This window comes from Podarcis pityusensis (assembly GCF_964106645.2).
Source record: "Podarcis pityusensis genome assembly, chromosome: 2".
NCBI classification, from domain to species: Eukaryota; Metazoa; Chordata; class Lepidosauria; order Squamata; family Lacertidae; genus Podarcis; species Podarcis pityusensis.
Genome location: NC_138029.1, coordinates 74,027,416 through 74,052,962, shown reverse-complemented (window position 1 = coordinate 74,052,962; position 25,547 = coordinate 74,027,416). Strand labels below are relative to the sequence as shown.

General features: G+C 44.8%; 1 protein-coding gene across 2 annotated transcripts in view; it reads right to left on the bottom strand.

Moving 5' to 3' along the window:
- Nucleotides 1–1,341: 1,341 nt before the first annotated feature.
- HEMK1 (HemK methyltransferase 1, mitochondrial release factors N(5)-glutamine) overlaps nucleotides 1,342–25,547 on the bottom strand; it is a 54,111-nt gene continuing 29,905 nt past the window's right edge. The window contains exons 5-12 of one of the 2 annotated variants that reach the window (XR_013983239.1): nucleotides 25,322–25,483; nucleotides 24,780–24,844; nucleotides 18,514–18,563; nucleotides 16,181–16,286; nucleotides 15,621–15,716; nucleotides 8,724–8,837; nucleotides 7,712–7,945; nucleotides 1,342–2,814 (exon numbers count right to left, since the gene is read on the bottom strand). Coding sequence is in view for 1 of the 2 variants with exons in the window: in XM_080996473.1 (XP_080852599.1) it covers nucleotides 7,891–7,945; nucleotides 8,724–8,837; nucleotides 15,621–15,716; nucleotides 16,181–16,286; nucleotides 18,514–18,563; nucleotides 24,780–24,844; nucleotides 25,322–25,483 (648 nt within the window). In the remaining variant the exon portion in view is untranslated. Of the gene's footprint in view, nucleotides 2,815–7,643; nucleotides 7,946–8,723; nucleotides 8,838–15,620; nucleotides 15,717–16,180; nucleotides 16,287–18,513; nucleotides 18,564–24,779; nucleotides 24,845–25,321; nucleotides 25,484–25,547 lie in introns of those variants that run through there. The other variant, XM_080996473.1, reaches the window with a different exon arrangement.

Below are 25,547 nucleotides of genomic sequence, written 5' to 3'. Positions count from 1 at the left end.
CCTATATAAAAAAACATCAACTGATTGGTTGACCTGAGAGAGAAGGGTTCAGATCCACACTTAATTATGATGTTCAATGGGTGTTTTGGTGCCAGTCATCACCTCTCAGCCTAATGTACCCCACAGGATTGAATGTGAGGGTGTAATGGGGAGGGGCATAACCACGTATGCCACCTTGAGCTGCTTGGAGGGCTATTATTATTATAAATACAAAGCAATACAATACTCAGCATCTCAGATTACACAACATTTTCTAAGTTTAAATATCATGAGTTCTTCCTAGACTCCCACTTCTTTCTCTCACACACTGCTGGGCTGGGGCTTTCTCGGTTCCTCATTTATGCTTGGCTGCTGACCCTTTGCTCTCTTCAGTGATAGCTGCTGCCTTTCCTGATGCATCATCCAGTCCGTTTCACAGACATATGCTGCCACACGGCTGTGCACAGCTAAGGGGAGGACGGAACCGGGAGAACATAGCACTCCTTTCCACAAATATTTTCTGTTTTTAATTATTCTGCTGCCAAAACACTTTCTGTTTTAATTATTGATTTGCTAAACTAGCTTTTATTTAATGATGCGCTCTGGTGATGTGCTGTATCAGAGGAAATGACAAACAGAATATCTCATACCATAAAATGGTTTCTTCACAAGGTCAACACTGGCTTCGGGTAGAATGTGTGTGTGAGTGAGAGAACTGGGGTGAATATTGGGTGAACAAGTGGATCAGACGATAAAGTAGGCTCTGAAAGCTTGACCAACATCCACCATCTACCCAATGTTGGTTGTAGTTGTTTGGGCTCTATTGAAAAGAGACCATTGTAACTTAGTGATAAACACACACTTTGCATTCGTAAGGTTCAGTTGGTCACTGGGCTACACCATCATAGTCTGCACCATATCACTGCCATCCCTGCCAGGATTCCCCCTGTTAGAAACCTTTTCAACCTGAGGACCACATGTCTTTGTAGACAACCTTCCAGGAACCATAGGACAGTGGTAGGTGGGGCCAATGCCAAAGGGAAGTGAGGCCAAAGCCACAGACAGACCCTATTCACACACCCTAATCTCTCTCTCCCAACCCTCTCTGTGACAGCTTGTAATGTGACGGCTGAAGCAAGGATTCCCCAAAACTAAAATTAGTGTGTAGTAACATCTCTAGACAACAGGCTGGTATCAGACAGTACCAGTCTATGTAACAGTTGTGAATAATAAAGACTGATGCAATGCCTTAGAGACAGACATTGCAGGTAGGCTACCACCAGCAGCTATTAATTAACTGATGGTGATGATGATGATGATGATGATGATGATGATAATTTATTTATTTATACCCCGCCCACCTGGCTGGGTTTCCCCAGCCACTCTGAGCAGCTCCCAACAGAATATTAAAAACACAATAAAACATCAAACATTATACATTAATTTTATATACCGCCTTTCATCCAAAGATCACAGGGCAGTTCACAACATAAAAAATGAAAGCATATAATAAAACAAGAAAAGGAATAAACCAATACCTCCCCCCCAAAGCACACACATTTAAAAGTACATAGAATGTTAACTAGCCAAAGGCCTGGTTAAAGAGAAACATTTTCACCTGACACCTAAAGTTATATAATGAAGGTGCCAGGTGAGCCTCCCTGGGGAAAGCATTCTACAAACGGGAATTCACTGCAGAAAAGGCACGTTCTCGTGCTGCCACTCTCTGGACCTCACGTGGAGGAGGCACACGAAGAAGGGCCTCAGATAGTGATCGCAGGCTCCGAGTTGGTCCATATGGGGAGAACTGTAGGTAATTGCATCCTTTCAGTGTACACAAAGCCAGTAGAGGACGCAGGTGGCGCTGTGGTCTAAGCCTCTGAGCCTCTTGGGCTTGCTGATCGGAAGATCAGCGGTTCGAATACCTGTGACGGCGTGAGCTCCCATTGTTCTGTCCCAACCTAGCAGCTCAAAAGCATACCAGTGCAAGTAGATAAACAGGTACCACTGTGGTGGAAAGGTAAATGGCGTTTCTGTGTGCTCTGGCACTAGTCACAGTCCTCCATGCACCAGTAGCAGTTTAGTCATGCTGGCCACATGACCCAGAAAACTGTCTGTGGACAAACGCCAGCTCCCTCGGCCTGAAAGCGAGATGAGCACCGTATATGGTAGCTGGCAGGACAGACATGGATTCAAATCCTTAGTTGACCATAAAGCCCACTGGATATTATCTGGTCACTCCCCAACTCTTAACCTAACTTGTTTCACAGGATTGCTGCAAGAATGAAATTAGACACTTTTTCCCTAAGGAAGGGGAAGAGAGCGATTTAAGGTAGAAATATAATTTTTGTAGCCGGTGATGTATTTTATCGTGTGCAGCAAAAAAAAGCTAAAAGGCCCCTAAAGGCTGTGACACGACTGACAAGGTTTGTTGGTGCTTGTATTCCAACTGCAATGCATGCCTTGTTTGTGTTTGTTTATATGACGCATATAAGCAGGAGGTACCTCAGTTTTGAGCGTCTTGGAAGCCGGACGTTTCAGTTTTTGAACCCCGAAAACCTGGAAGTAATTGCTTGCGTTTTTGAACGTGCCTCAGAAATCGAATGGCTTCTGCTGCGTGTTTTTCGGTTTTTCCAATTGAACTTGCAACCAGCCCTTTGTGCCTTGGTTTTTGAACAATTCAGAAGTCAAACGGTCTTCTGGAATGGATTACGTTCGAGAACCGAGGTACCACTATATTGGAAAAGGATGTAGACATTCTCAGTATTGTGTGTAGACATTCTCAGCATTGTGAGATGCAGTGACTTGCATTTTCCTGCTGTGGTCTTCTCACTGCTGTCAAGAGAGAGAGAAAATGCTTTAAAAATTTGTGGCAAGAGGGCCACTCTAAATTCCCCTTTTGGTTTTATCTTAATGTCAAAAACAACACTGGAAGCCAACACAGGCTAAGAATATTTTGCTAAAGGTTGTGTTTTTAGCATTGGCTGGAACAAAATCTGAACAGCTGACAATGATTCATGCAGTAATTGTTAAAACTACATGTGGTTGTGTGGAGGGTTTCAGAATAAGTTTGAATCACAATTGCTCTTAGGGCAGTGGAAAAGTATTTGGTCCAAATAACAGGAGAAATCAGTCTGTCCTGGACAACTTTTTGTTATGGAGCAGCAAACAATAATTGTTGTTAAAAACAGTTACCCACAGTATACCTGTCATATTGCATCAGGCCTACTTACCCATCACATGTAGCCTAAGGTAGGTAGTGAGAGTCATAACCCAACTCCCTGCTCTAAAAAAGTATAATCTAATACAAGTCAGTCAACAGTTTAGTGCACCATGATACTTGACAAAGAGCAAAACTATCAACCTCAATTAAAAAACACCAAACTGAAGTTAAGGTATTTACTGAAGCACATCCATTCACTTCTTTGGAGGAAGTGTCAATTTCACTTCTGGGAAAGAAACTTGCCTCACATAGAATGCAGAAGGATCAGAGAAATATTTCTTGGAAAATAAAACACAGATGTCTAGTTTGCTCCCCCCCCCCTTGGAAAAACAAACAAACAGCAGACGATCTTATGATTCACTACTTATGGCCCATTATCGCAATCACCTCAGCACTGTATGGGAAGAAAGTCTGCCCAGAAGGACTGCAGCAATTCACAGCCTATGGAAGATAGCTCAGCTCACCTGCAGGTCTGCTCACACTTGACCAGCTTTCATACATTGAATCGTGTCGAACAGGTTGCCTCTTGACTACTTTAGCATATGGCAGCTAGATGAAAAAGCTTGCCCATGTTGGCTGCCAATCCATGCCAAGCAGATGATGCATACAGGCTTCAGATTTGGCACATTCATCTTTGGAGTGGCAGAAAAAAAAGCTTAATTCTGTGCATGATGATATGTGCCCACAACTGGGTCTCTCCCATGATCACCAGCCATGTGGTGAGGTGGCAAGGAGAATAGGCCCTTATTCAACATGTGCAGTTCATGTTGGCTACTATTACTGATCTCGTTTGTTACACTGGCCATTTTCCAAGGAGCTCAAGGGAAAAGGCCCAGTATTATTCCCCTTTCACTCTCAGCAATTATGTGAGGTAGGTCAAGGTGCCAAGCGGTGGACTTATTGGCTGAAGGAGGATTTGACTCTCCGGTCCAACCAAATGCTCTATTCACTCCACCAAATTGGTTGGCTATGCCTATCTGTGCCTGAAAGCTGTGCTCCCAAGACGACTTCACATATACAGAGATTTAAGACTTTTCTTTTATTCAGCCTGCAAACAGAGTTTGGTGATCCGTGTTGTGAGTCTCCACCATTTTTGGGGGATATGGAAGGTAATGGCAAAGGCAATCACAAACATTGCACGGGCTTCAATCAGGTTGTGGTTTCAGTGTGGTGTAGTGGTTAAGAGCGGTAGTCTCGTAATCTGGGGAACCGGGTTCGCGTCTCCGCTCCTCCACATGCAGCTGCTGGGTGACCTTGGGCTAGTCACACTTCTTTGAAGTCTCTCAGCCCCACTCACCTCACAGAGTGTTTGTTGTGGGGGAGGAAGGGAAAGGAGAATGTTAGCCGCTTTGAGACTCCTGAAAGGGAGTGAAAGGCGGGATATCAAATCCAAACTCCTCTTCTTCTATTTCTAGTTTCATTTCATTTCAGAATGGATGGCTCTGTGACAGATCACAGAGCAGCCCTGTCTCCACATCAGGGTCTTCCTGGAGAGAATCACCATGGGCCTGTAGTTGGAATTGCTGCGCCACCTCCTGGTACTCTGGCAAAGCCCATGTTATTTCCAGACACTTTTCCAGGAAAGCTCAAATTGTCAGATGCAGTGCGTTGTCCCCAAAGAAACCTAACCACCAGCAGCCTCAGGGGGGAAAACAAAACCCTCTGTAAATTTCATTTAAGGAAAACACTCCCACCCCCTCCTTGCTGAGGCTCCAAGGAATTGAAAACATGTGCCAACTGACTAGGAATGAGTTCTATTAAATTATGATACAATTATGTAAAATGAGGAAAGCAGTAATATTACCTGCCCGCAGCTTTATGAAGCAATTAGAAACTCTCTAGTGAACTGGTTGTCAAATTACAGACTTTCCATGGTGGAACCTACCCACTTGGGAGAAGTCTTTGGCCTGGGGTGTCACTGGCCCCTTGGAGCCTGTCACGTTAATATGTTCTCAGAGGCTTCTGAGATGAAGTGTTTTGCTAAACGTGTATTAGATGCTGTGGCACACACTGTGCCGAAGAAGGCATGCTTCCTCTACCAGGACGCTTTGGCAAAGAAACTCATGCAAAAGAAAGTGGCAATTTTCTCCCCTCGTGTCCTAAAGAGGTCAGCACATGCCATGTGATCCTAAAGATCATTGGCTCAAAAACTGTAACAAACTTTTATAAAAGGAGACAAAATGGGAAGGTAAGTATAGGCATATAGCAGCATGGACCAGTTGGACTTGGGTTCAATTTCCCTCTTAGCTTGAGGGGCAGCCTTAGGCCAGTTTCTTCTACATTGTGCCCAACTGTAAATTAGGACTAAATGGTCATCAACCTCTGAAGACTGTTGCCAGGAAAGAATGAGATTAATAACTGCAATTCAGGTTGCTTTCTCAAAATGCTTAAGAAGTTAGGAACACTGATATAATGCTGGGATAGTTCAGCCAGTACAGCAGGAGACTCTTAATCTCAGCATTGTGGATTCAAGCCCTGCGTTGGTCAAATAATTCCTGCATTGCAGGGGGTTGGACTAGATGACCCTCATGGTCCCTTCCAACTATACAATCCTATGCTGAGTCAGTCCAGCTGAGTACCATTTTGTACAACGTAGCCTAAAAGGCACACTGAAAAATACAGCTGTAACATATTTAATGACTACACCAGAGTGTGAAATTATAAAGCTGATGGACAGAATAGTTAGCGTACCTCTCAACAATCCCACAGGAGCATGTCATGTTTAGTGTGAGCTCCCTAGTTGTGTGGCCTGAAAATCCTCTCTAAGAAACCTGAACAAGTGTACATATATATATCAGGGTTACAGCTAATAAGAGCCTGTCCTCAAGAATATTCACTGAAATGTTGCCTCTTAGTCCACTTCAGCCATTCTAATTGTGTGAATAAGATAGGTAAGGCGGCAGGATCTACCTGCTCTTTCAGGTTTCAGCTTATAAGATGAGTGGAAAGGAATTCCTGTCTGTGCTCAGAGGCTGCAAAAAGACTCCAATTTACCCCATACAAAAGATGTAGGGAAACAGTAGAGTTCCTGCTTGTATACACATGGAAGCAACAGGTATCCCCTCCCTTACCAAACTTTAGCCCACAGTAGGGTGGTATAGCATAAGAGGCACTTAACCAGTCACATGACCTTTAAAATGCACACTGGAGGGCAGTTTTTATGGATGCAAGGATGTAACCAGCATTTACTAAATCCAGAATAACCAGGATTATCTTATGACTGCCCTCCTTTAAGTTTCTGTCCAGATGTTTAGTCAAACCAGAGTAAACTGCAAAACCTAACTTTTGAGTAGAAGCCACAGGACATTTCTTTCTTTGTCCCATTTGTACCTTCTGTTCATATTCGGTCCGAAATCTTCTAGCTGGTTCCATTTAGGGAAGAAGCTTGACTATTGATACATGCACTTTTGTCCTTTCCTTCAGCAAATTCATCTCCTGTTTCTCCAGACATTCCTCCTGGATGAGTAATTTTCCCCTACCAAAAACCCTGGATAAACAAGTCTGGACTTGGATCTGAACTAGAGGCAGAGGTCTAAATTTGGTTCAAATTCACTGAGGTCAAAATCTCGTAAGTTAACATGCCAGCTCATTCAGGGCTGGGTCAGACATTTTGCTGCAAACCCAAATGTTTTGCCCCGGCGTCTGCTGCCACATTCCAGTGGAACCTGGGGGCAAGCACACTTCTTGCATCACACACAGCATAATGTTTGCCTGCCAAGTAACTGCTTTGGTTGTCTTGCCCCGCATGGTTGGGCTTGCCCGGTACTTATATATTTCTGGTAGACTCCAGATTAAAAGATCAAGAGGAACAGGAGCAAGTTTTCACCCAGTCTTCATAAGCAACCTGTGTGCTTCACTCCCCAAAGATGCAGTGATGGGCCACCAACCTGGATGTCTTAAAATGAGATTTCCACAAATTCATGGAGGATAAGGAGGTTAGAAGGGTATGTTCTGCATCTGCTGTTGCAGGTAGTATGCCTCTGCACACTAATTGCTGGGAATTCCAAGTGGGGAGAGTCCTGTTTCACTCACGTCCTGCTTGCGAGTTTCCCATAGGCATCAAGCTGGCCACCGTGAGAACAGGGGGCTGGACTAGATGGGCCTTTGACTTGGTCTAGCAAGGCTCTTCTTACATTCATTGGAAGGTTCAATCAATTTAAGGTCTTCACATATGAAAACGTTCCCCCTTGACTTTTGTTAATGCAAAGTTGAACTCTATCATATTTTACCAATATAAACTTCTATTCGTTTTTGTGAGGCTTATGGTACCACAGTGTGGGCTTTACTTTCAATGATCTGCTTAACCGTATTTGGATAGTGGCACTATTCCACCTGATGAAAACCACTTGCTGGCAAAAATCATGGCAGAAAGAAAGAGAGAGAAAATGCATCTAGGTTGGATGCAGAGCACACACCTGTCATGTGAGAACAGCTACAACCGTTTGAAAGTTTGACAGTTTAAAACTTTATTTACGTAACATCTATCACACAACGGGGCCTGCTGATCACCTGAATGAAGTGTCCACCAGCATGGAGTGTTCTTACTGGCTGTTTGAGAATATACCATCAGAGTTCACTGGTACAGGTTCCAAACTCCCATCCCTATTGCAGCACTGAGGTCTAACAGAAGGATTCTTTTCTGTGTTGACTAAAACTAAAGGCAGCTGTGCTGGGATGACAGAACTCATTCAGTATCTTCTGTTGTTTTCTCCCCCATGTTTCTGGATATGCAGGAACCTTGGCCTATATAGGAAGACAACAAAACACAGCATTGACCCCCATAGAGAGACCAAAAGGGCTACAATGAACAAGAAAATCTCTCATGGCACAAACCTCTCTGGACTAGAATCCACTTCATCAGATACAGGAAGTGCTCATAATACATTCATGATATGCCTGAGTTATTTTGGTGGAGAGCTGTAGGTGACAAATGGCGTTCACCCTCAGTTACTTAGGCATGATGCCCAAAATGCATTAGGACAAAAAGAGAATAGAGGTTTTTTCATGTGATTAATGGATTTCCAAACTGTTATTTCTTTTCCGAAGGCCGTCCTTCCATGGCATGCATGCCATGGAAAGAGAAAAACATTTGGCTCAAACTTTTGTAGCAGAATACGTATCAGCTGGAGCAGGGGTCAGCAACCTTTTTCAGCCATGGGCCGGTCCACTGTCCCTCAGACCATGTGGTGGGCCGGACTATATATATATTTTTTTTGGGGGGGGGGAATGAATGAATTCCTATGCCCCACAAATAACCCAGAGATGCATTTTAAATAAAAGGACACATTCTACTCATGTAAAAACACGCTGATTCCCAGACCGTCCGTGGGCCGGATTAAGAGGGCGATTGGGCCGCATCTGGCCCCCGGGCCTTAGGTTGCCTACCCTTGAGCTGGAGCATCTTTCCACTGAGACTCACAGCATTCCAAGCAGGGGGCAACACTTGCCAGTGCTCATTACGCTTCTGTGAAACTACTCTAGTAGACAGTAGAACAAGAATGAATGTAAAACAGGCTCTTACTTTCCACAAAAGTCGTTATGGGTGGCAGACACAAAGAGAAGCAAGTCGGGGTGACTGCACAGCCAGTTCTCCACCATCTCTGGATGCCTGCGGTCAACTTCTAGAAACACACTCCTGAAAGCAGAGAAGCAAGAGAATGGGCCAACTTGATCAAAACTTCCTAATAGACAGGGCACTTCACATGATCAAATTGGCATGTTGAGAATGTGGGTTTAGTGGATCTGCACAGAGTTTTAAGCACACACTGAAGTGATTTGTGCAATTGCTCAAATACACTGAGCTTCCAAATGTTTTTGGCAGCTTTGAGGCTGCAAGTTGAGCATGGATTAAATTAAGAGCTGGGTGAATCGTGATGCAATCACATGCCCAGTTCAATTAGGTCATGATAGTTGGGAGCCTCAAGCTACCATACGGTGGTTCATAAAGTCCAATATAGACTAGTCCAATTGATGCAGGCTCCTCATCTGAATACTCACTTCTTATTTCTGCACTTCAGTTCCCAACCTGACAGAATATAATTCAATAGTGATTGAATTAACAATTAACAATGGTGTTGAAGGAATGGTGGTGCAAGCAGTAGAAGATGGATTCTTTTGGTGGAGCAGGGGGTAAAAACCTGTTACTTGGGACCAGAAAATAGAATTCTATGAACCTAAGAACTGCTGGTGCTGAATCTGACCAATGGTATATTAAGCTCAACACACCATCTCCATACAGGGGCCAAGAGCAAGCAAAGCAAGATTGAGAAAGACACTATCTGCTTTTGCCCTAAACACTTAAAACCATATTCAGCAGCTATGGCTGATATTCAGAAGGCTGATCGCCGAAGAATTGATGCTTTTGAATTATGGTGCTGGAGGAGACTCTTGAGAGTTCCATGGACTGAAAGAAGATCAAACCTATCCATTCTTAAGGAAATCAGCCCTGAGTGCTCATTGGAAGGGCAGATCGTGAAGCTGAGGCTCCAATACTATGGCCACCTCATGAGAAGAGAAGACTCCCTGGAAAAGACCCTGATGTTGGGAAAGATTGAGGACACAAGGAGAAGGGGACGACAGAGGACGAGATGGTTGGACAGTGTTCTCGAAGCTACAAACATGAGTCTGACCAAACTGCGGGAGGCAGAGGAAGACAGAAGTGCCTGGCGTGCTCTGGTCCATGGGGTCACGAAGAGTCGGACACGACTAAACGACTAAACAACAACAACATGGCTGATATTCAGTACTTTTGGGTGGGTGTGTAACGCTCTGTGCTAGCCTGAAGCACATTCTTTTTTTCCACCCAAAAAAGCACTGCCATTGGTGGACCTGCCTGCCCTCCCCCAAGTTGGAGGCTACCAGAATCTCTGGTTGCAATTAATCCTCTACGGCAGGCACGTCTAACCTCAGGTTGCCTGCAATCTACCAACAAGTATCAAAAACTGGCAGTGATCTACCACCCTCCGTAGTCATTTCAGTTAAATAAATAAATAAATAAATAAATAAATAAATAAATGATCTTTATTTCACAGATACAGTAGTTATGTTTGGATATCACTATGACAGATCCCAATAGTTACTAGATGGAGAAGTAACTAAACAAGTGAGAAAAGTCAAACTATATTTTTATAATAGTTTGCACGGATCTGAGGAGTCAGCTTCTCTCTCTCTCTCTCTCTCTCTCTCTCTCTCCTGTCAAAGGGTGTCTCGCAGTTGATGGGGATCCACATAGTGCCTTGTGCCTCTCTCTGTCTCCACTCGCCCTTGTGCTGCTCAGGGTTGCATCGCTGTGGAGACTGGCAGCAGCAGCGGCTGCTGCTGCATCTGAGGTTGCAGAGAAAGGCCCCACGATTGACCAGAGACAACCCGGCAGTTGACCGCAGGCTCGCGATCGACATGTTGTACATGGCTGCTCTACAGTATGCATATTGTGAAAAAGTATTTTCTTTCATCAGTCCTGAACCTACTGCCACTCATTGTCATGGAATCACCTGAGTTCTAGTATTATGAAAGAATCCTGGGGGCATCATTCATACATGCCTAACAAACATAATCCCCTCCTTATCTGCCAAATCAGTTATTTGTTCATGCTGAGCATTAAGCATTAATCTGTCCTTGAGTGCAACAAGGGCTAGAACACACAGTATTTTATCTGTGTATTACTGCATTTAATGCGCCCTTCTGCTGTTGTTAATTAGCAGTTGTGGTTGGGAAGGCATTCAGGATTGGGACCGCAGTGGAATGGAAGAGGGTTTTTTGTTTTTAAGTAACAAACAAACCAGGAGAGAATTTCTCCAAGAAAAAACAAGCGCTTCGGGGAAATAATAGGATTTTCCTCAGGACAGTGAAAGGACAAAGCACTACAAACCTTTCCTCTTGTGCCAAGGGTCCAGATTCGCATTCCACCTCTGCTGTGGTTGCTGTTTAACAAGAACTAACCCAGATACATGAAATGCAGGGCTGCAGTTAACATATCATGTAGTTTGGTTCCCAGAGGACATTTTCTATTCAGAGATTCAGGATTCCACACCTGTCACCAGAACTAATTATTTTCTGCTACTGGACTAGGAATCTTACAATCTAAGTTTCTAGTGCACCCTGATAGACATCTTAATGACTATACCCAAACCCATCCCTAATGATTCTCAGCTTGAACACAGCCAATGGCAGTTTTGCAGGCTAAATAATAAACTGATGGAGAATGAGCCAAGCCTAGGCAGTGAGTGCGTTCAGAGCTTTCCCACACGGAACATTCCCTCTGAATCAACCCGGCCCAGTCACACACACAAAATGGGCATGTGTGACCTTCAAAATGTTTTCCCTTCAATTCCTCCTCCACCTTTTTTGAGGGGGGAGTTAATAAATAACTAAAATAAAGAAAAAAACTCCACAGATTCTAGGAAACACTGGTTATGCTTTGAGGTTAACAATGAAAAATGATATTATAAACCCTGGAGTATGAGATGGCAAGATTTGCGCTCCAACTTTGCAGGAGGGATTTCAAGTTGCTTTTCTTTGGCTGTTAAATCATCAGTGCCTTTTTAAAACCCACAAGAATGTAGCAATATACGTACTACCAGTTTTGACTTTCTCATGCTCCGGGAAAAACACTGCCATCCCAGCTCTCTCCCTCCCCATCCCAAGAAACTGCTTGGAAATATTTAGCCACCTTCCAATTATTCGTCTAGGCTTAACAAACTTTGTTTATTATTAAACAAAATAAAAATACTAAGTTCTAAAAGACTTTAAACACTTTTCTCTCTTTTTGGTTAGTGCATTATTGAAGTCTGCTGGTTGAGGAATTCTCTATGCCCAGAGATGATCAACTTCTTCAATACAGTCACTGCCACCATTACATCACTGCTAACCCTCCCCTTCGGTTAGAGTAAAAGGTAAAGGGACCCCTGACCATTAGGTCCAGTTGTGACCGACTCTGGGGTTGCGGTGCTCATCTCGCTTTACTGGCCAAGGGAGCTGGTGTACAGCTTCCGGGCCATGTGGCCAGCATGACTAAGCTGCTTCTGGCAAACCAGAGCAGCGCACGGAAACGCTGTTTACCTTCCCGCTGGAGCAGTACCTATTTATCTACTTGCACTTTGACGTGCTTTCAAACTGCTAGGTTGGCAGGAGCAGGGACCGAGCAACGGGAGCTCACCCCATCACGGGGATTTGAACCGCCAACCTTCTGATCGGCAAGTCCTAGGCTCTGTGGTTTAACCCACAGCGCCACCTGCATCCCTTTGGTTAGAGTACTCTGAGCCAATAAAACAGCCTTTCCCTTAAGCTCGGACAGGGACAGCAGGGAAGGAGGTGCCAGAACAAAGTTGACTTCGATCAGGACAATGTAGTGCCCAGTTTCCTCAAAGTACAGTATATTCATCAGGAACAGCAAACACATATTAGACGCAGCATGCAAAAATTAAATTAATTTAAAATGCATAAAATAAAATGAAAACCCTTCCTGACACAATAATAAAGTGTTTGTTACACGACAATCCAATGATACCTAGTTACTGTAATAGTGATGAGAAGGACGGCCGCTCAGAGCAACTGCTTTGCATTCAGACGGCCCCAGGTTCAATCCCCAGAATTGACAATTTCGACTAAAACCCCAGAGAACCTTTGCCAGTCAGTGTAGAAAACACTGAGCTAGATGGATCAACTGTCTGACTCAGCATAAGGCAGCTTTCTATGTATGTTCCTATTGTGTAAAATTGGTATTTAAATAGTTCCCGACTTCTTGTTTCAGTGCTATGTGGTCAAGGATTATTTCCCCCTTTTTTGCTTTTTTACTGAGTTTTCCTCTCTCGGCACTGTTCTTCATCTAGTGCTGGCACTGGAAGGCCAAGGCATGGCCCAGCTCAGAAGGGACATGACTCTCAGGAACCCTGCACTGAGAAGCACAGCCTAGGTGCTGTGCACCTGGGAGCTGCATGAGATTTCTAAGCTACCCCTCCACTTCCCAGCACTAAAGGGCAAGATAGCACAGGGAAGTGATGCAGAGGCCTCTGGGGCATTACTTCCTATAGTGCTGCGAAGGCAAAGGGCTGGCTGGCTGGCTGAGAAATGCTACCTCGCCCACCACTGCTGGTTCAAGTGGCACTGCCTGATGACACTTTTGACCTGTAAGGTGCCAGGAGTGTAGGTAAAGGAGGATTGGACCCTGCCACTAAGGGCTTTAGGCTAGTTAAGGGGGCACACACAGTTTCCCTCTCCCAGTAGGAAAACAGCCAGGGGAGCTGCCCCTGCTGCCCACCTCCCAGCATTTGTCTGAGGCAAGTGCGCCACACTTACATAATGGTAGGGACAGCCCTGGCGTTGCTGCTGTTTACCGCAGATCAGATCTCTACATGTATTGTTCAATTCGCTTCCACTGGTGGCTGTTCCACTAACCATCCTTTGTACAGTGGAATGAACTTAATTCATTCTGGAGGTCCGTTCTTAACCTGAAACTGTTCTTAACCTGAGGTACCACTTTAGCTAATGGGGCCTCCTGCAGCCGCCACACGATTTCTGTTCTCATCCTGAAGCAAAGTTCTTAACCCGGACACGGAGCAATGGATCCAAACTACAAGAAAGAAGATTCCACCTAAACATTAGGAAGAACTTCCTGACAGTAAGAGCTGTTCGACAGTGGAATTTGCTGCCAAGGAGTGTGGTGGAGTCTCCTTCTTTGGAGGTCTTTAAGCAGAGGCTTGAAAACCATATGTCAGGAGTGCTCTGATGGTGTTTCCTGCTTGGCAGGGGGTTGGACTCGATGGCCCTTGTGGTCTCTTCCAACTCTATGATTCTATGATTCTAACCCGAGGTACTATTTCTGGGTTAGCTGAGTCTGTAACCTGAAGCGTCTGTAACCTGAGGTACCACTGTAGTAGCTGTGCTCCACTGAGAGAGCACAGAGCTGACTGCCATACCCCAATTCTCCCTGATCTGGTACACTAAAAGTAACTGGAGGCACTGAGAGAACTCTCAGCCTCCAGAGAGGTGTCCAAGTTTTCCACAACCACTACCCAGAAATATTATCTGACATTTTCAATTATTTGTGATTTGTGGGGTTTTCTTCAAGTGTTTTGAAATCCGCCGAAACATCGTAGTTGCGAAAGGAAGCTGTGGGTTGTTTCCTAGGATTGAGTTCAAACTGGACTTGTAATAATCTGGCTAATGAAGCAAACATTAAAGAGATCTTTCTCACACTTGTTTATTACACGTTCTGTGGTTTCTCTCCTCCCAATCTATCTTAATGGAGATCTTGGCCAGCAAAGCTACGTTTTCTGGTTGATGGGTGTGTTCTTAAAACTACAGAGCCACAAATTGGAACATCTCAGCCACAGCAGGGTATTTTGAGATGCAGCTGGCTGCTGGCCTTTAAGTTCCCAAATGAACTTCCCCAAATCATCACAATATAATATCTTAGGATCACTTCCCAAGTGCCACCTGATATAACTTCTTCAGCTCCAGTGATTCCTTCAACTATTTTTAAAATTATCTTTTTGTAACTCCTTCTCTCTCTCTCCATACCAGCTCAGGCACCAAATAATAGATATAAGGTGCCGATATCTTTATGGATTGTTGAAAATAACCAACGAATTAATGACACAGGCAGGATGGTTGAATGGTTAGGCGGGGGGCTGTAGACCCCCACATGGGGGTTTAATTCCTCCTCCTATCAGTAAAAGGGAGTCCCGTGGTGTTTCCACACCAAAATGCAAATTTGGAGGTGTACTTTAAAGGGGCTGGGCTAGGGGGTTGGATTGAGTGGGGGTGCCCCTGTTTCACCCCTGCTGGCCTCTACCACCCACTGTCTGTGGAGTGAATGCTGGGCCTCGCTCCCCCTCCCACCTGCCAAACATGTGAGCATGCCAAAGCGCTCCTGACAAGATCTGCACTGGTGGCAACAGAAGAAACCCCCTAAATGGCACTTTCTAGGTGCAGGGATAAGCCAGCCTAGCTGCTGTCATGGGATGACACCAGGCTTGACTGCTGCTCCCGCTCCAGGCTGACATAGCAGTCTGTCTGCCTCCCCTCTCTTCTGCCCTGGTCACTGTGTGCAACAGGGCAGTGGATGTTGTACTTGTGCCATGCCATAAATGTTTTTTTTTTTAATTGCTCTCTAACTTGGTGACTTTCAGACATACTAATGGTGGCTATCTTGATTTTTAAGCAAAGGGAACAGGTAACAAGGGAGGATTTCTCACCTCAGTTGTGGTGTTTTTCTCAATCCCCAATCTCTGAACCTGAGACAGAAAAGGAAGAGAACTGGGAAAGACAGAAACTGCTCTCATTTGCACACTCCTTTCATTCTCTTCCTCCAAATTATTTTAGCTGTGGTGGCAGATGGTGTCCCTCAGGAAGTCTTATTCCCTGAAACAAAGCTCCCTTATTGTCAGAAAAGAAGCAGCCAGCATTAGCCAGAACTTACCTGCCATCTTTGAGGACGTATGAAGCCAATTTCAGAATCTGTTTTATTACACTCATCCCATCCTTTCCTCCATCCAGTGCACCAAGATCCTCATATCTAGAAACCAAAGACAAGGTCTAAAAACCAAAGCACTACCTAGCTTTACACACAGCAGCAAAACAAACAAGGCTGCCTGAAAAATATGTTTGCTACTAATAGGCAGTCACAGCTCTCCAAGGTTTCATTCAGGCAATATTTTTTCTGGCCCTACCTGGAGTTGTCAGGGATTGATTCTGGAACCTCCTGCATGCAAATCACGCATTCTATCACTCAGCTATGGCCCATTCTTTCAAGGGAAATGGAAAAGGTCATGACACCTCAGAACCAAGCCAGGGAGATGGGGAAGGGGTTCAGCAGCTGCTACTATCTCTTCAAAATATGGCGAGAGCCCCTTTGAACTCAAAGATCTCCCCACATCATACCTAGACTGGCCTTTAGAATACCAGCAGTCCTCACCAAAGAGCAAAGGGGGGGGGGCAGAAATGTAGTGAGGAACAAAGAGGGAAGAGGTTTCTGGCTACCTGAGGATTTCTGCCGCCAACTGAGTCATGTCTTCATGGAAAATGTATGGTGGATTACTGATTATAGTATCTATCAAACCCCAGGGCAGTAGGCATTCCCAAGAACCTACATTGAAGAAAGAATAAAAACAAATGTTAGGTTGACAGAAATGATAAATATCACCAAAATTAATGCTACTGAATATTTTTGATGCAACCAATGTGTACATATTGTCAAAAGAATTGATATTATATACGATCTTAGCAACACAAATTGCAACTCAGTGGAAAACAGCCAAAAATCTTGCACTGGATGCTTGGTACTGCTCACTCTGGAATATAGCTATAATGGAGAAAATCACATATAATTTGAGATTTCAGCAAGGACTAGAACCCCCCGACACTTTTTATATGGTTTGGCATTCCTTTATGACATATATAGCAGAACCAGCATTTTCAAGACAAGCCTGGCAAATCTGGAACTAGAGTTGACAGTCCTAACTTGGGCTCTGTTGTTTTTAAATCATGTGCAACTACTCATTCTATGTGCCTATTTTATAATTTTGTTTTTCACCATTTAATTTTTGTCTGCTCTTATAATTGTACATTATAGAACGAAATAAAAATTATAAAAAGCTTTACCAAAAAAACAAAAGCAAAGCAAAACAAACTTTAGATATAATAACAGGCTCAAAGGTAACTTGCGAAATTGTATTTGTTTATCCCTCCCGACCTTCCAGAATAACTAGCAGGTTGGTCTGGATCACATGTGTAATCCAGCCTTCATAAACCATGGTTCATAAATCAAGGGTGTCAAGCACTCCTTCCCTCCTCTGACAAAGAGAAGATGAAGGAGAAGTACCGTATTTTTTGCTCTATAAGACTCACTTTTTCCCTCCTAAAAAGTAAGGGGAAATGTGTGTGCGTCTTATGGAGCGAATGCAGGCTGCACAGCTATCACAGAAGCCAGAACAGCAAGAGGGATTGCTGCTTTCACTGCACAGCGATCCCTCTTGCTGTTCTGGCTTCTGAGATTCAGAATATTTTTTTCCTTGTTTTCCTCCTCCAAAAACTAGGTGCGTCTTGTGGTCTGGTGTGTCTTATAGAGCGAAAAATACGGTACTTGGTCCAGAGACTAAACAGCAGCTTATAAGGCCTACACTGATCATCTAAATGACACCACGGTCCCCCCGCCCAATAAAAAAACAAATTAGAAAACCCTTCCAAACTTATAAACTGCAAAACAATGTTTAAGGGAACTGTATACTGTTAAAACAGTGGTGTGAAAAGCAGCAGTAGCGCTTTCCCAATAAGTGTGTCCTGCTTGTCAGGACTGGGAAAGATGGTGGCAAGTTTGGGGGAAGCTACAGGTTGGTGGAAGCCTTGCAGAGGCCTCTACCATCAACTTGGAACTCCCTGGCCTCACTGCCTTGCCCCTCTATTCCTGTCCACTGGGAGGGCACTGCTGCCGCTCTATTCCCCGCATGGGCTGCTGCTGCACAGTTGTACCTGGCCGGATTATAAAGAATAACATATGAAGCTGTGGCAATTTTGGAATAAATAATACCTTAAGGGAGCCATAGCACCACAGGTTTCATAGCACTATATTGGGTACTGAAACAGGCCAATGGTTATATAATGGCAGCCTTATAACGCAAAGTGTTTCCCAGCATCATGAATGCCAATGCTCTATAGTTCTCAAAAGCCAAATTCTGGTTATTTTTATGTCCATTCACATCCTGCCTTTTTCCCTGACAGGGACTCGTACCTGTTAAGTTTTAAAAATCTGGCAAAATGGCCGCTTCAGAATTTTGTGAAGACATTTAAAGTGACATATTTGAAAAAGGGACTTTTTCTTCAGGGGAGGAAAAAGGTTACTGAAGTGCAGCCAGGTTTGCTTACCTCAGCATTCAAATTGTTTACAAAAATCAGCAAGCCACTGCTTTGCAAGTACTGTGCTGCCATATAAGGCCTCAGCTCAACACATTTAACTCATTCTTCAACTGAAAATAATAATATACAGTACAGGGCTTTTTTTTTTTTTTTACAAAAGCTCATGACACATTAAAAAAAAGCAATAAATCAATAAAATAACTGAAAACAGAGAGCACTAAAAGGAATAATAAGCAGAATACAAAATATGACGGAGGTAACTGGGCAAATTATTGATGCATTTTGAGTACCACATACTGATACAGTGTTGAATGTACAGAAATGGCGATTGGCAACTGTGTTCTGCAGGTCACTTCCGACATGTGAGAATTAGCACTCCTGCATTTTAATACACAATGGCTCTTGTCTTTGACCTTCCCCTGGTACCAATTAACATGAGCAACTGCATATATGAAACTTACTTGAAGACACATCATGGTGAAGGATCTTTACCCTGTCCTGCAGATGTAACCTTTTAGAGAAGAGATCATACATGAGATACAGATCATCTTTTAATGTAACAATTGAAAATGGCATTAAAACCCATCACATCCAATCTAATGAAGAAAACCATTGCAACAATCAACAGCACAGTTTTTCAGTCTGAAAACTGTGAAGTAATTATTATGGTTCTCTTTGGCACAAGCTCAAAAGAAAAAAAGAGAGAGATGTTATTAGTGTAACCATCAATTATGCAAAACTTTGATTAAGCAAGGAATTTTGCACTCCTCACTGCAGTCCTCCTCTGTAGGAAGTCATTAGAAAACTAAAGACTATCAGTCTCCGTGGCCGGCAATTACCGTATTTTTCGCCCTATAGGACGCACTTTTTCCCCTTCAAAAATGAAGGGGAAATGTGTGTGCGTCCTATGGGGCAAATGCAGGCTTTCGCTGAAGCCTGGAGAGCGAGAGAGGTCGGTGCGCATCGACCTCTCTCGCTCTCCAGGCTTCAGGAGAGCCCCACCGCCAGCCCCACAAGCTCGGGGGACAGCGGAATGGCGGCGTTCCGCCTCCCCGCTGTCCCCCGACCTGGTTTGGAGGCTGGCGGCGAGGAGAAGCGTGCTTCTCCCTGCCGCCAGCCCCGCAAGCTCGGGGGACAGTGGGGAGGCGCAGCGCCATCCTGCTGTCTCCCGATGTGGTTTGGAGGCTGGCGGCGGGGAGAAGCCCGCTTCTCCCTGCCGCCAGCCCAGCAAGCTCGGGGGACAGCGGGGAGGCTTCGCTATTGCTCTGGGAGCTTGCGGGGCAGGGGAAGCCCGAGCTTCGGCATCGCTCTGGGACCCGTTCTGGGGGAGGGGGAAGCTCGGGCTTCCCCCGCCCCTAGCCCTGCATGCTCCCAGAGCGGGCTTCGCGCAGCTCTCCGCAAGCTGTGGGAGCCCGGCGCAACTTCACGCTGGCCTCCAACGGCTTGCGGAGAGCTGCCTGTTCTGGGGGCTGGGGTGGGGGAAGCTCGGACTTCCCCCTCCCCAGCCCCGTGCCTTGGGGGGGAAAATAATTCCCCCCCTTTATTCCCCCCCCCCAAATCTAGGTGCGTCCTATGGGCCGGTGCGTCCTATAGGGCGAAAAATACGGTACCTTCTTCCTCCCCATCTCCTTTCCAACATCATAATATACCGCTAAATCACCAAGTTTAGCTGGCGGTATATTATGATGTTAGAAAGCAGAAATCGCCACACCCTGGCTGCTGCTGTGAGATGTTCAATACCACCGTGTGTCTGCAACATTGCTATAGTGGGGTTTGTATATATTGTTTATAGTGGGGCATAGCAGCGGTTGTGGAGAAGGTGACCATGGGTTGAGTAAATGGCCTCAGAGACCAAATTAGGACCCCTGCCAGCCAAATTTAGCCACAGAAATGTTTGCCCACCTCTGCCATTGAAGATGGGCAAAACAGAAATGTGATTAAACAAAACGAAATTTTGCAGCTGTATAATATTCTGCAGAATAGTTATTACGTAAGTGGAAGCTGAGAGAACAGTTGCTTGACAAGTCCTTACGTGGGTAAGCAACAACAGTTGGTGGTGGAATTTAGGAACTGAAAGAAAGGGATGCCAAGTCCCATGGCTCTGGCTGAGTTTCTCAGTACAGGGATCATAAGCACATGGCAAATCCTGACTAGGAATAAAGGGCCCCCTAAAAAGAAAAGAAAATCCACCAGTCTGCAATCACATGCCTTTGGGAGATATGGGTGTGGGACTCATTAACAGGGAATGGGTCTTACCCAAGATTTGCCCACAGGGGAGCACTAACATTATAACATGCCGCTTAAAAGGTGCAGCAAGCCCACAACTGGCTTAGATGGGAAGATAACATGGCTTAATATGGTGGCCTTGTGGAAAACGGCTGCAGGGGGACAGGCCTTGACAGCCTCTCAAGATTAAAATGTAAAAATGAAAAGGTGAATTTGCAAAGCTCCATGTTTGCTTCCTACTCGCATCTCCTTATCAGATTCTCCAGCACTAGCAGATTGGGAGATAGTTCACCTGACATAACATCTAGAAGTCTGAAAATCCTGTGGCTGGTGCCTCTTTCACCAGCAGCCTGTAAGAAAAAAGCCACGCGTGGGAAACAGGTGGCTCTGCTCTGCTACAGGCAGCTCGTATCTACTCTGTGGGCTAATTTAGACCCACAAGATTCAGTGGTGGTGTTCATTTTCTCAGGGCTATTATCCCGAGACAACGAAATGTGTATACAAACTAAGGACACGTGCTTTAGCCGCCTCAACTTATACTGCAGATCACCATTCCTCCCCAAAGTGAAAGTAGAGTAAACAGAGAACCAGGATGGGTGACTCTTTTTCAACTCATTTCTGGGTTGGCCTGATTTACCAGTTCAATGAACAAAAATGACTCAGAATCTGAAAACACCATTCCAAGACTATGCAAACAAATCTGTAGTCCTTTAGGACTCATTTACGCCACCAAATATTACTAATAGTCTTGGTTAGCAAAACTATTTGCAGAGAAGAAGAAGAAGAAGAAGAGGAGTTTGGATTTGATATCCCGCCTTTCACTCCCTTTAAGGAGTCTCAAAGCGGCTAACATTCTCCTTTCCCTTCCTCCCCCACAACAAACACTCTGTGAGGTGAGTGGGGCTGAGAGACTTCAAAGAAGTGTGACTGGCCCAAGGTCACCCAGCAGCTGCATGTGGAGGAGCGGAGACGCGAACCCGGTTCCCTAGATTACGAGACTACCGCTCTTAACTACTACAACACACTGGCTCTAGAAAAGAGAGCATATCTTTTCTAGAAATAATCTACAGTAGGATAAGAGAGTCCCTTCTGATAATTAACTCATCAACAGGCTGCAGTCCTCTCTATTACTGCAAGTGCTCCTGGATGACACTGATTATTTGGATCCACTTCAGTCTTGGTTTAGGCCTGGTTTCGGGACTGAATCAGTCTTGGTCACCCTGATGGATGGCCTGTATCGGGAAAGTGGCAGGGGAAGTGCAACCCTGTTACTCTTACTTGATCACTCAGCAGCTTTTGATGTCATTGAATATGGTCTCTTCCTAGATCAACTGTGTGGGATACAGTTTGGAGGCACTGGACTACAGTGGTTCTGTTCCTACCTGCCCGGTCACCTGCCTAATTTTCCTCTTCAAGCATGCAAGTAGGCAAGCAATGGAGCAGAACCCTCCACTTGCCCTGTCTGGGGAAGATGAGAGCCCAAAAACATCTGGAATGCCATTGGCTCCCTACCACTGCTCTAGGAAATTGTGCAGACTGGGTCAGAGGTAGAGGGCAAGTGAATAGATGGTGGTGAGGAGCTGACAGGCCCCCAAGACTTACAACTTGCACCAATAGCTGTGACATGCCTAGCTGGGCATATTCAGTCTCAAGGATGAGAGAGAAAGCTGTCTCCATTACTGAAGCAGAGGGGCTGTGCTCTTCTCCAACCACTCACCCCTGATCTGATCCCTTGAATTTTCTTTTGTGAAGACTTGCAAATAATAGCCAAAGTGGGGAGGGCAAAAATGCTTGTGACTAGCTCAGCAATAATTGGAGCAGAATGTGGTGGCCTAAAAGAGGCCCAGCAGTCTAACTCAGAATATCGGAGATTCCACCGGCAAGCTGCAATTTTCATGATCTTAAACTAAACTAATGCAACTGTCTCCTGCTCACATGTTAGTTGGTTCAACTTTTCCCCAACTCTGCTGCCATTCTGAATGGATCCCTCTCCCCTCCACCTGCACCAGCACAGCGGAAAAGTAGTCATGCTTGTTAATCAGAAATTCACAGGTATCAAAATACTCCTCCTGTGAGATAGCTCTACTGTGTTGCACCCATTGTTATCTACTGATATTACAACACAATCTCTGAATTACTGTGTAAACATCCCAGATGGGTCTGGGTGCTACAGGAAGGGGAATAAAGTAAAGTCTCTAGCTGTCAGAAGAGAACAAAGCCATAATTAAGAAAGGGTAACGCTTATGAAATAAAAGGAAGGCATATGTTTATTGTTCCTTTCTTCACTCTTCACTCTGGTGATATGTAGCAATTAATGTAACTTGATCATGATGATAGAGCGAGCCCATGTCTTATATTGTAAAGCTTGTTTATATTTAAAAACCTGGGTAAAATTAAACAATGTATGAATAAGAAGAATAAGAATAAGAATTTGTATACTGCTCTTCATCCGAAGAGCACATGGTGGTTCACAACATAAAAATACAAAATGAGAACACAAAATACATAAATAAAACAAAAACAAACCAATAACCCACCTCCCACAATCAGATTTGTAGAATGATGATCAGCCAAAGGCCTCGTTATAGAGAAATGTTTTTGCCTTGCACCTAAAGATATGTAATGAAGGTACCAGGTGAGCCTCCCTGGGGAAAGCATTCCACAGAAGGGGAGCCACTGCAGAAAAGGCCTGGACCTCTCATGGAGAAGACACACAAAGAAGGACCTTAAGGACGCCTCTCCCTGTACAGTGGTGCCTCGCAAGACGAAATTAATCCGTTCCGCGAGTCTCTTCATCTAGCGGTTTTCTCGTCTTGCGAAGCAACCCTATTAGCGGCTTAGCGGATTAGTGCTATTAGCGGTTTAGCGGCTATTAAAGGCTTAGCGGCTAAAAGGCTATTAGCGGCTTAGCGGCTTAGAAAAAGGGGGGGGGAGCGAAAAAAATCGCAAGACTCGCAAGACTTCTTCGTTTTGCGAAGCAAGCCCATAGGGAAATTCGTCTTGCGAAGCGCATCGAAAAACGGAAAACTCTTTCGTCTAGCGGGTTTTTCGTCTTGCGAGGCACTCGTCTTGCGGGGCACCACTGTATAAACCATGACAGATTCTGCATCCATCATCTGAGGCCCTTTTTTGTGCGCTAATTTCCCCCTCTGCGAAGGGGGAAAGGTGCTGAAAGCCTAAATTTCAACAGAAAGTAATCTGACCGTGACAAGGGGCTGATGTCAATATCATTCACTTTCAGATCACCCTTTTTCTGCTCAGTTGAGAGAATAAGGTCCAGAGTGTGGCTTGCCTTATGTGTTGGTCCGATGACATGTTGGGACAGCTCCATGATAATCATGGCAGCAATGATGTCCTGAGCCAGTTGCCTAGGCACGAATGTTGAAGTCTTCCAAAACCAGCGGTCTTGGGAGTCCCCAACACCACTTCCAAGACCAGTTCTGTCAGCTCAGGCAAGGAAACTCAAGGGCAATGGTGGTAAACTAGCAGAATCTCTAATCTGTCCTGACTGCCCAATGCCAGGAACTCAATTCTAGTCCCCCCAAACTGGACAGAGAGCCTGGAGAGAGAGAGAGAGACAGAGAGAGAGGAGATTTCTATAGATGACAGCAACTTGCCCTCCCTGTCCCTCAAGTCTGCCCTGATGCTTGAGTACCCAGGTGGGCACAGCTGGGTGGGACGAACTCCATCCTGCTCACCCACCCAGGTCTCAGTGATACAGACCAGATCAGCCTCCTCATCCATGATCAGACCATGGATGAGAGGGGACTTACTCAGAGAACCCCTGGCATTCATCAATAGAGTCAAGGGCTGACTGATAGGACAACTTCAACCTGCCAGGCTGGAGAAGGGGCTGGCACATGGTACAGCCACTAACAGCCTGTGGCATTTGCCCTTTACCTGGCCTGCCCTCCTACCCTGAATCACTGTGATTGGGGTCGCCCCTGTTATTCCCCGCTCTTCTCTTCCTAGGCATGTCTAACTCCCTTATTTTAAAAACAACGAAACCCCCAAATTTAAAAGGTAAAAACCAGTTAAAAACAATTTAAAACATTGTAAACAACAGGGGCAACACCAACAGCAACAAAATCCACTAAGCTATACCCCAACCCAAGAGTCTGTTCAGCTGCCTCAGCTTTTGTAGCTGGAGTCAGTCAGGGAGCAGGTTCTCACAGCCAAGATCTTAATCTTGTCTTATTTTTTTAAAAAATCTGATCGAGTTACTCCAGTAATTATAGGTTGGTTGTATGATAGTTGATTTAGTAATGCTTTCTAATATACAAGTGCAATAGCACTTGGAGAGTTACGGCAGAGTTGTTTACGCTGCATCCCACGGTTTTAAATCCTGACCATTAAAAATGTTTGTTTATACAACCCAGATGCTTTGTTTAAACTGCCTGAAATTAGGAACAGAGCACCAGTAAACTGACCAAATGTCAGACACATTGGTAAAGAAATAGAAAATGTTGGCTATTAGTATATACAGGGAGCATACTCTTACCTTGCTGCATTTTCCCTGGCGAGATTCACAGCAGCTTGTGATTTATCTGTGGCAATGACTCTGCTCTAAGAAAGAAAGGGAACAAGAACAACAGAAGCAAACATGAAATAATTTCTTGGGCACAGCTGGTAAAAAAAATGCCATTTGGAGCATCTGAGATGAGCAAGGCCAGTGTAATGCTTTGGAACCGAGCTCTTTCTAAGCCCCCATCTGCACTATATAGTCAAAGCAGTTTCATACTACTTTTATATGGCTTCTCCCAAAGAATCCTGGGAAGTGTAGTTTATTGGGCATGCTGAGAGCTGGTAGGAGATCCCCTATTCCCCTCACAGAGCTACAATTCCAAGAGTTGCCTGCAAAGAGGGAATGATTGTTAAACCACCCCGGGAATTCCTGAGCCAAGCCAGGTATGAGACTGCTAGTGCAATAAATAAATGAATGAATGTGATGTTTGTTCTTGACTTATAGACCTCAGGTGGCAAACTTTTGGAAGCAGTGGCAGGTCTCTCAACATTATTGTCATAAATGAAAATTTCACTCACATGAGGCAGCTTCTTCAGAAGACTCAGAGCAATCGCTCCTGAGCCACAGCCAACCTCCAGGATCACAAGCCCACTGTTCTCTGGAGACAGCTGGGGATGCTTGCAGTTTGCTGAGGTCGATCGCTTCCTGCATTCTTCATCCACAATAAGGGAGACCAGTTCCTAGCAGGTAAGAAGCAGGTTCTGTGATGAGTCCACAGAAGTCTGACCCTAATTTCTCAGTTTA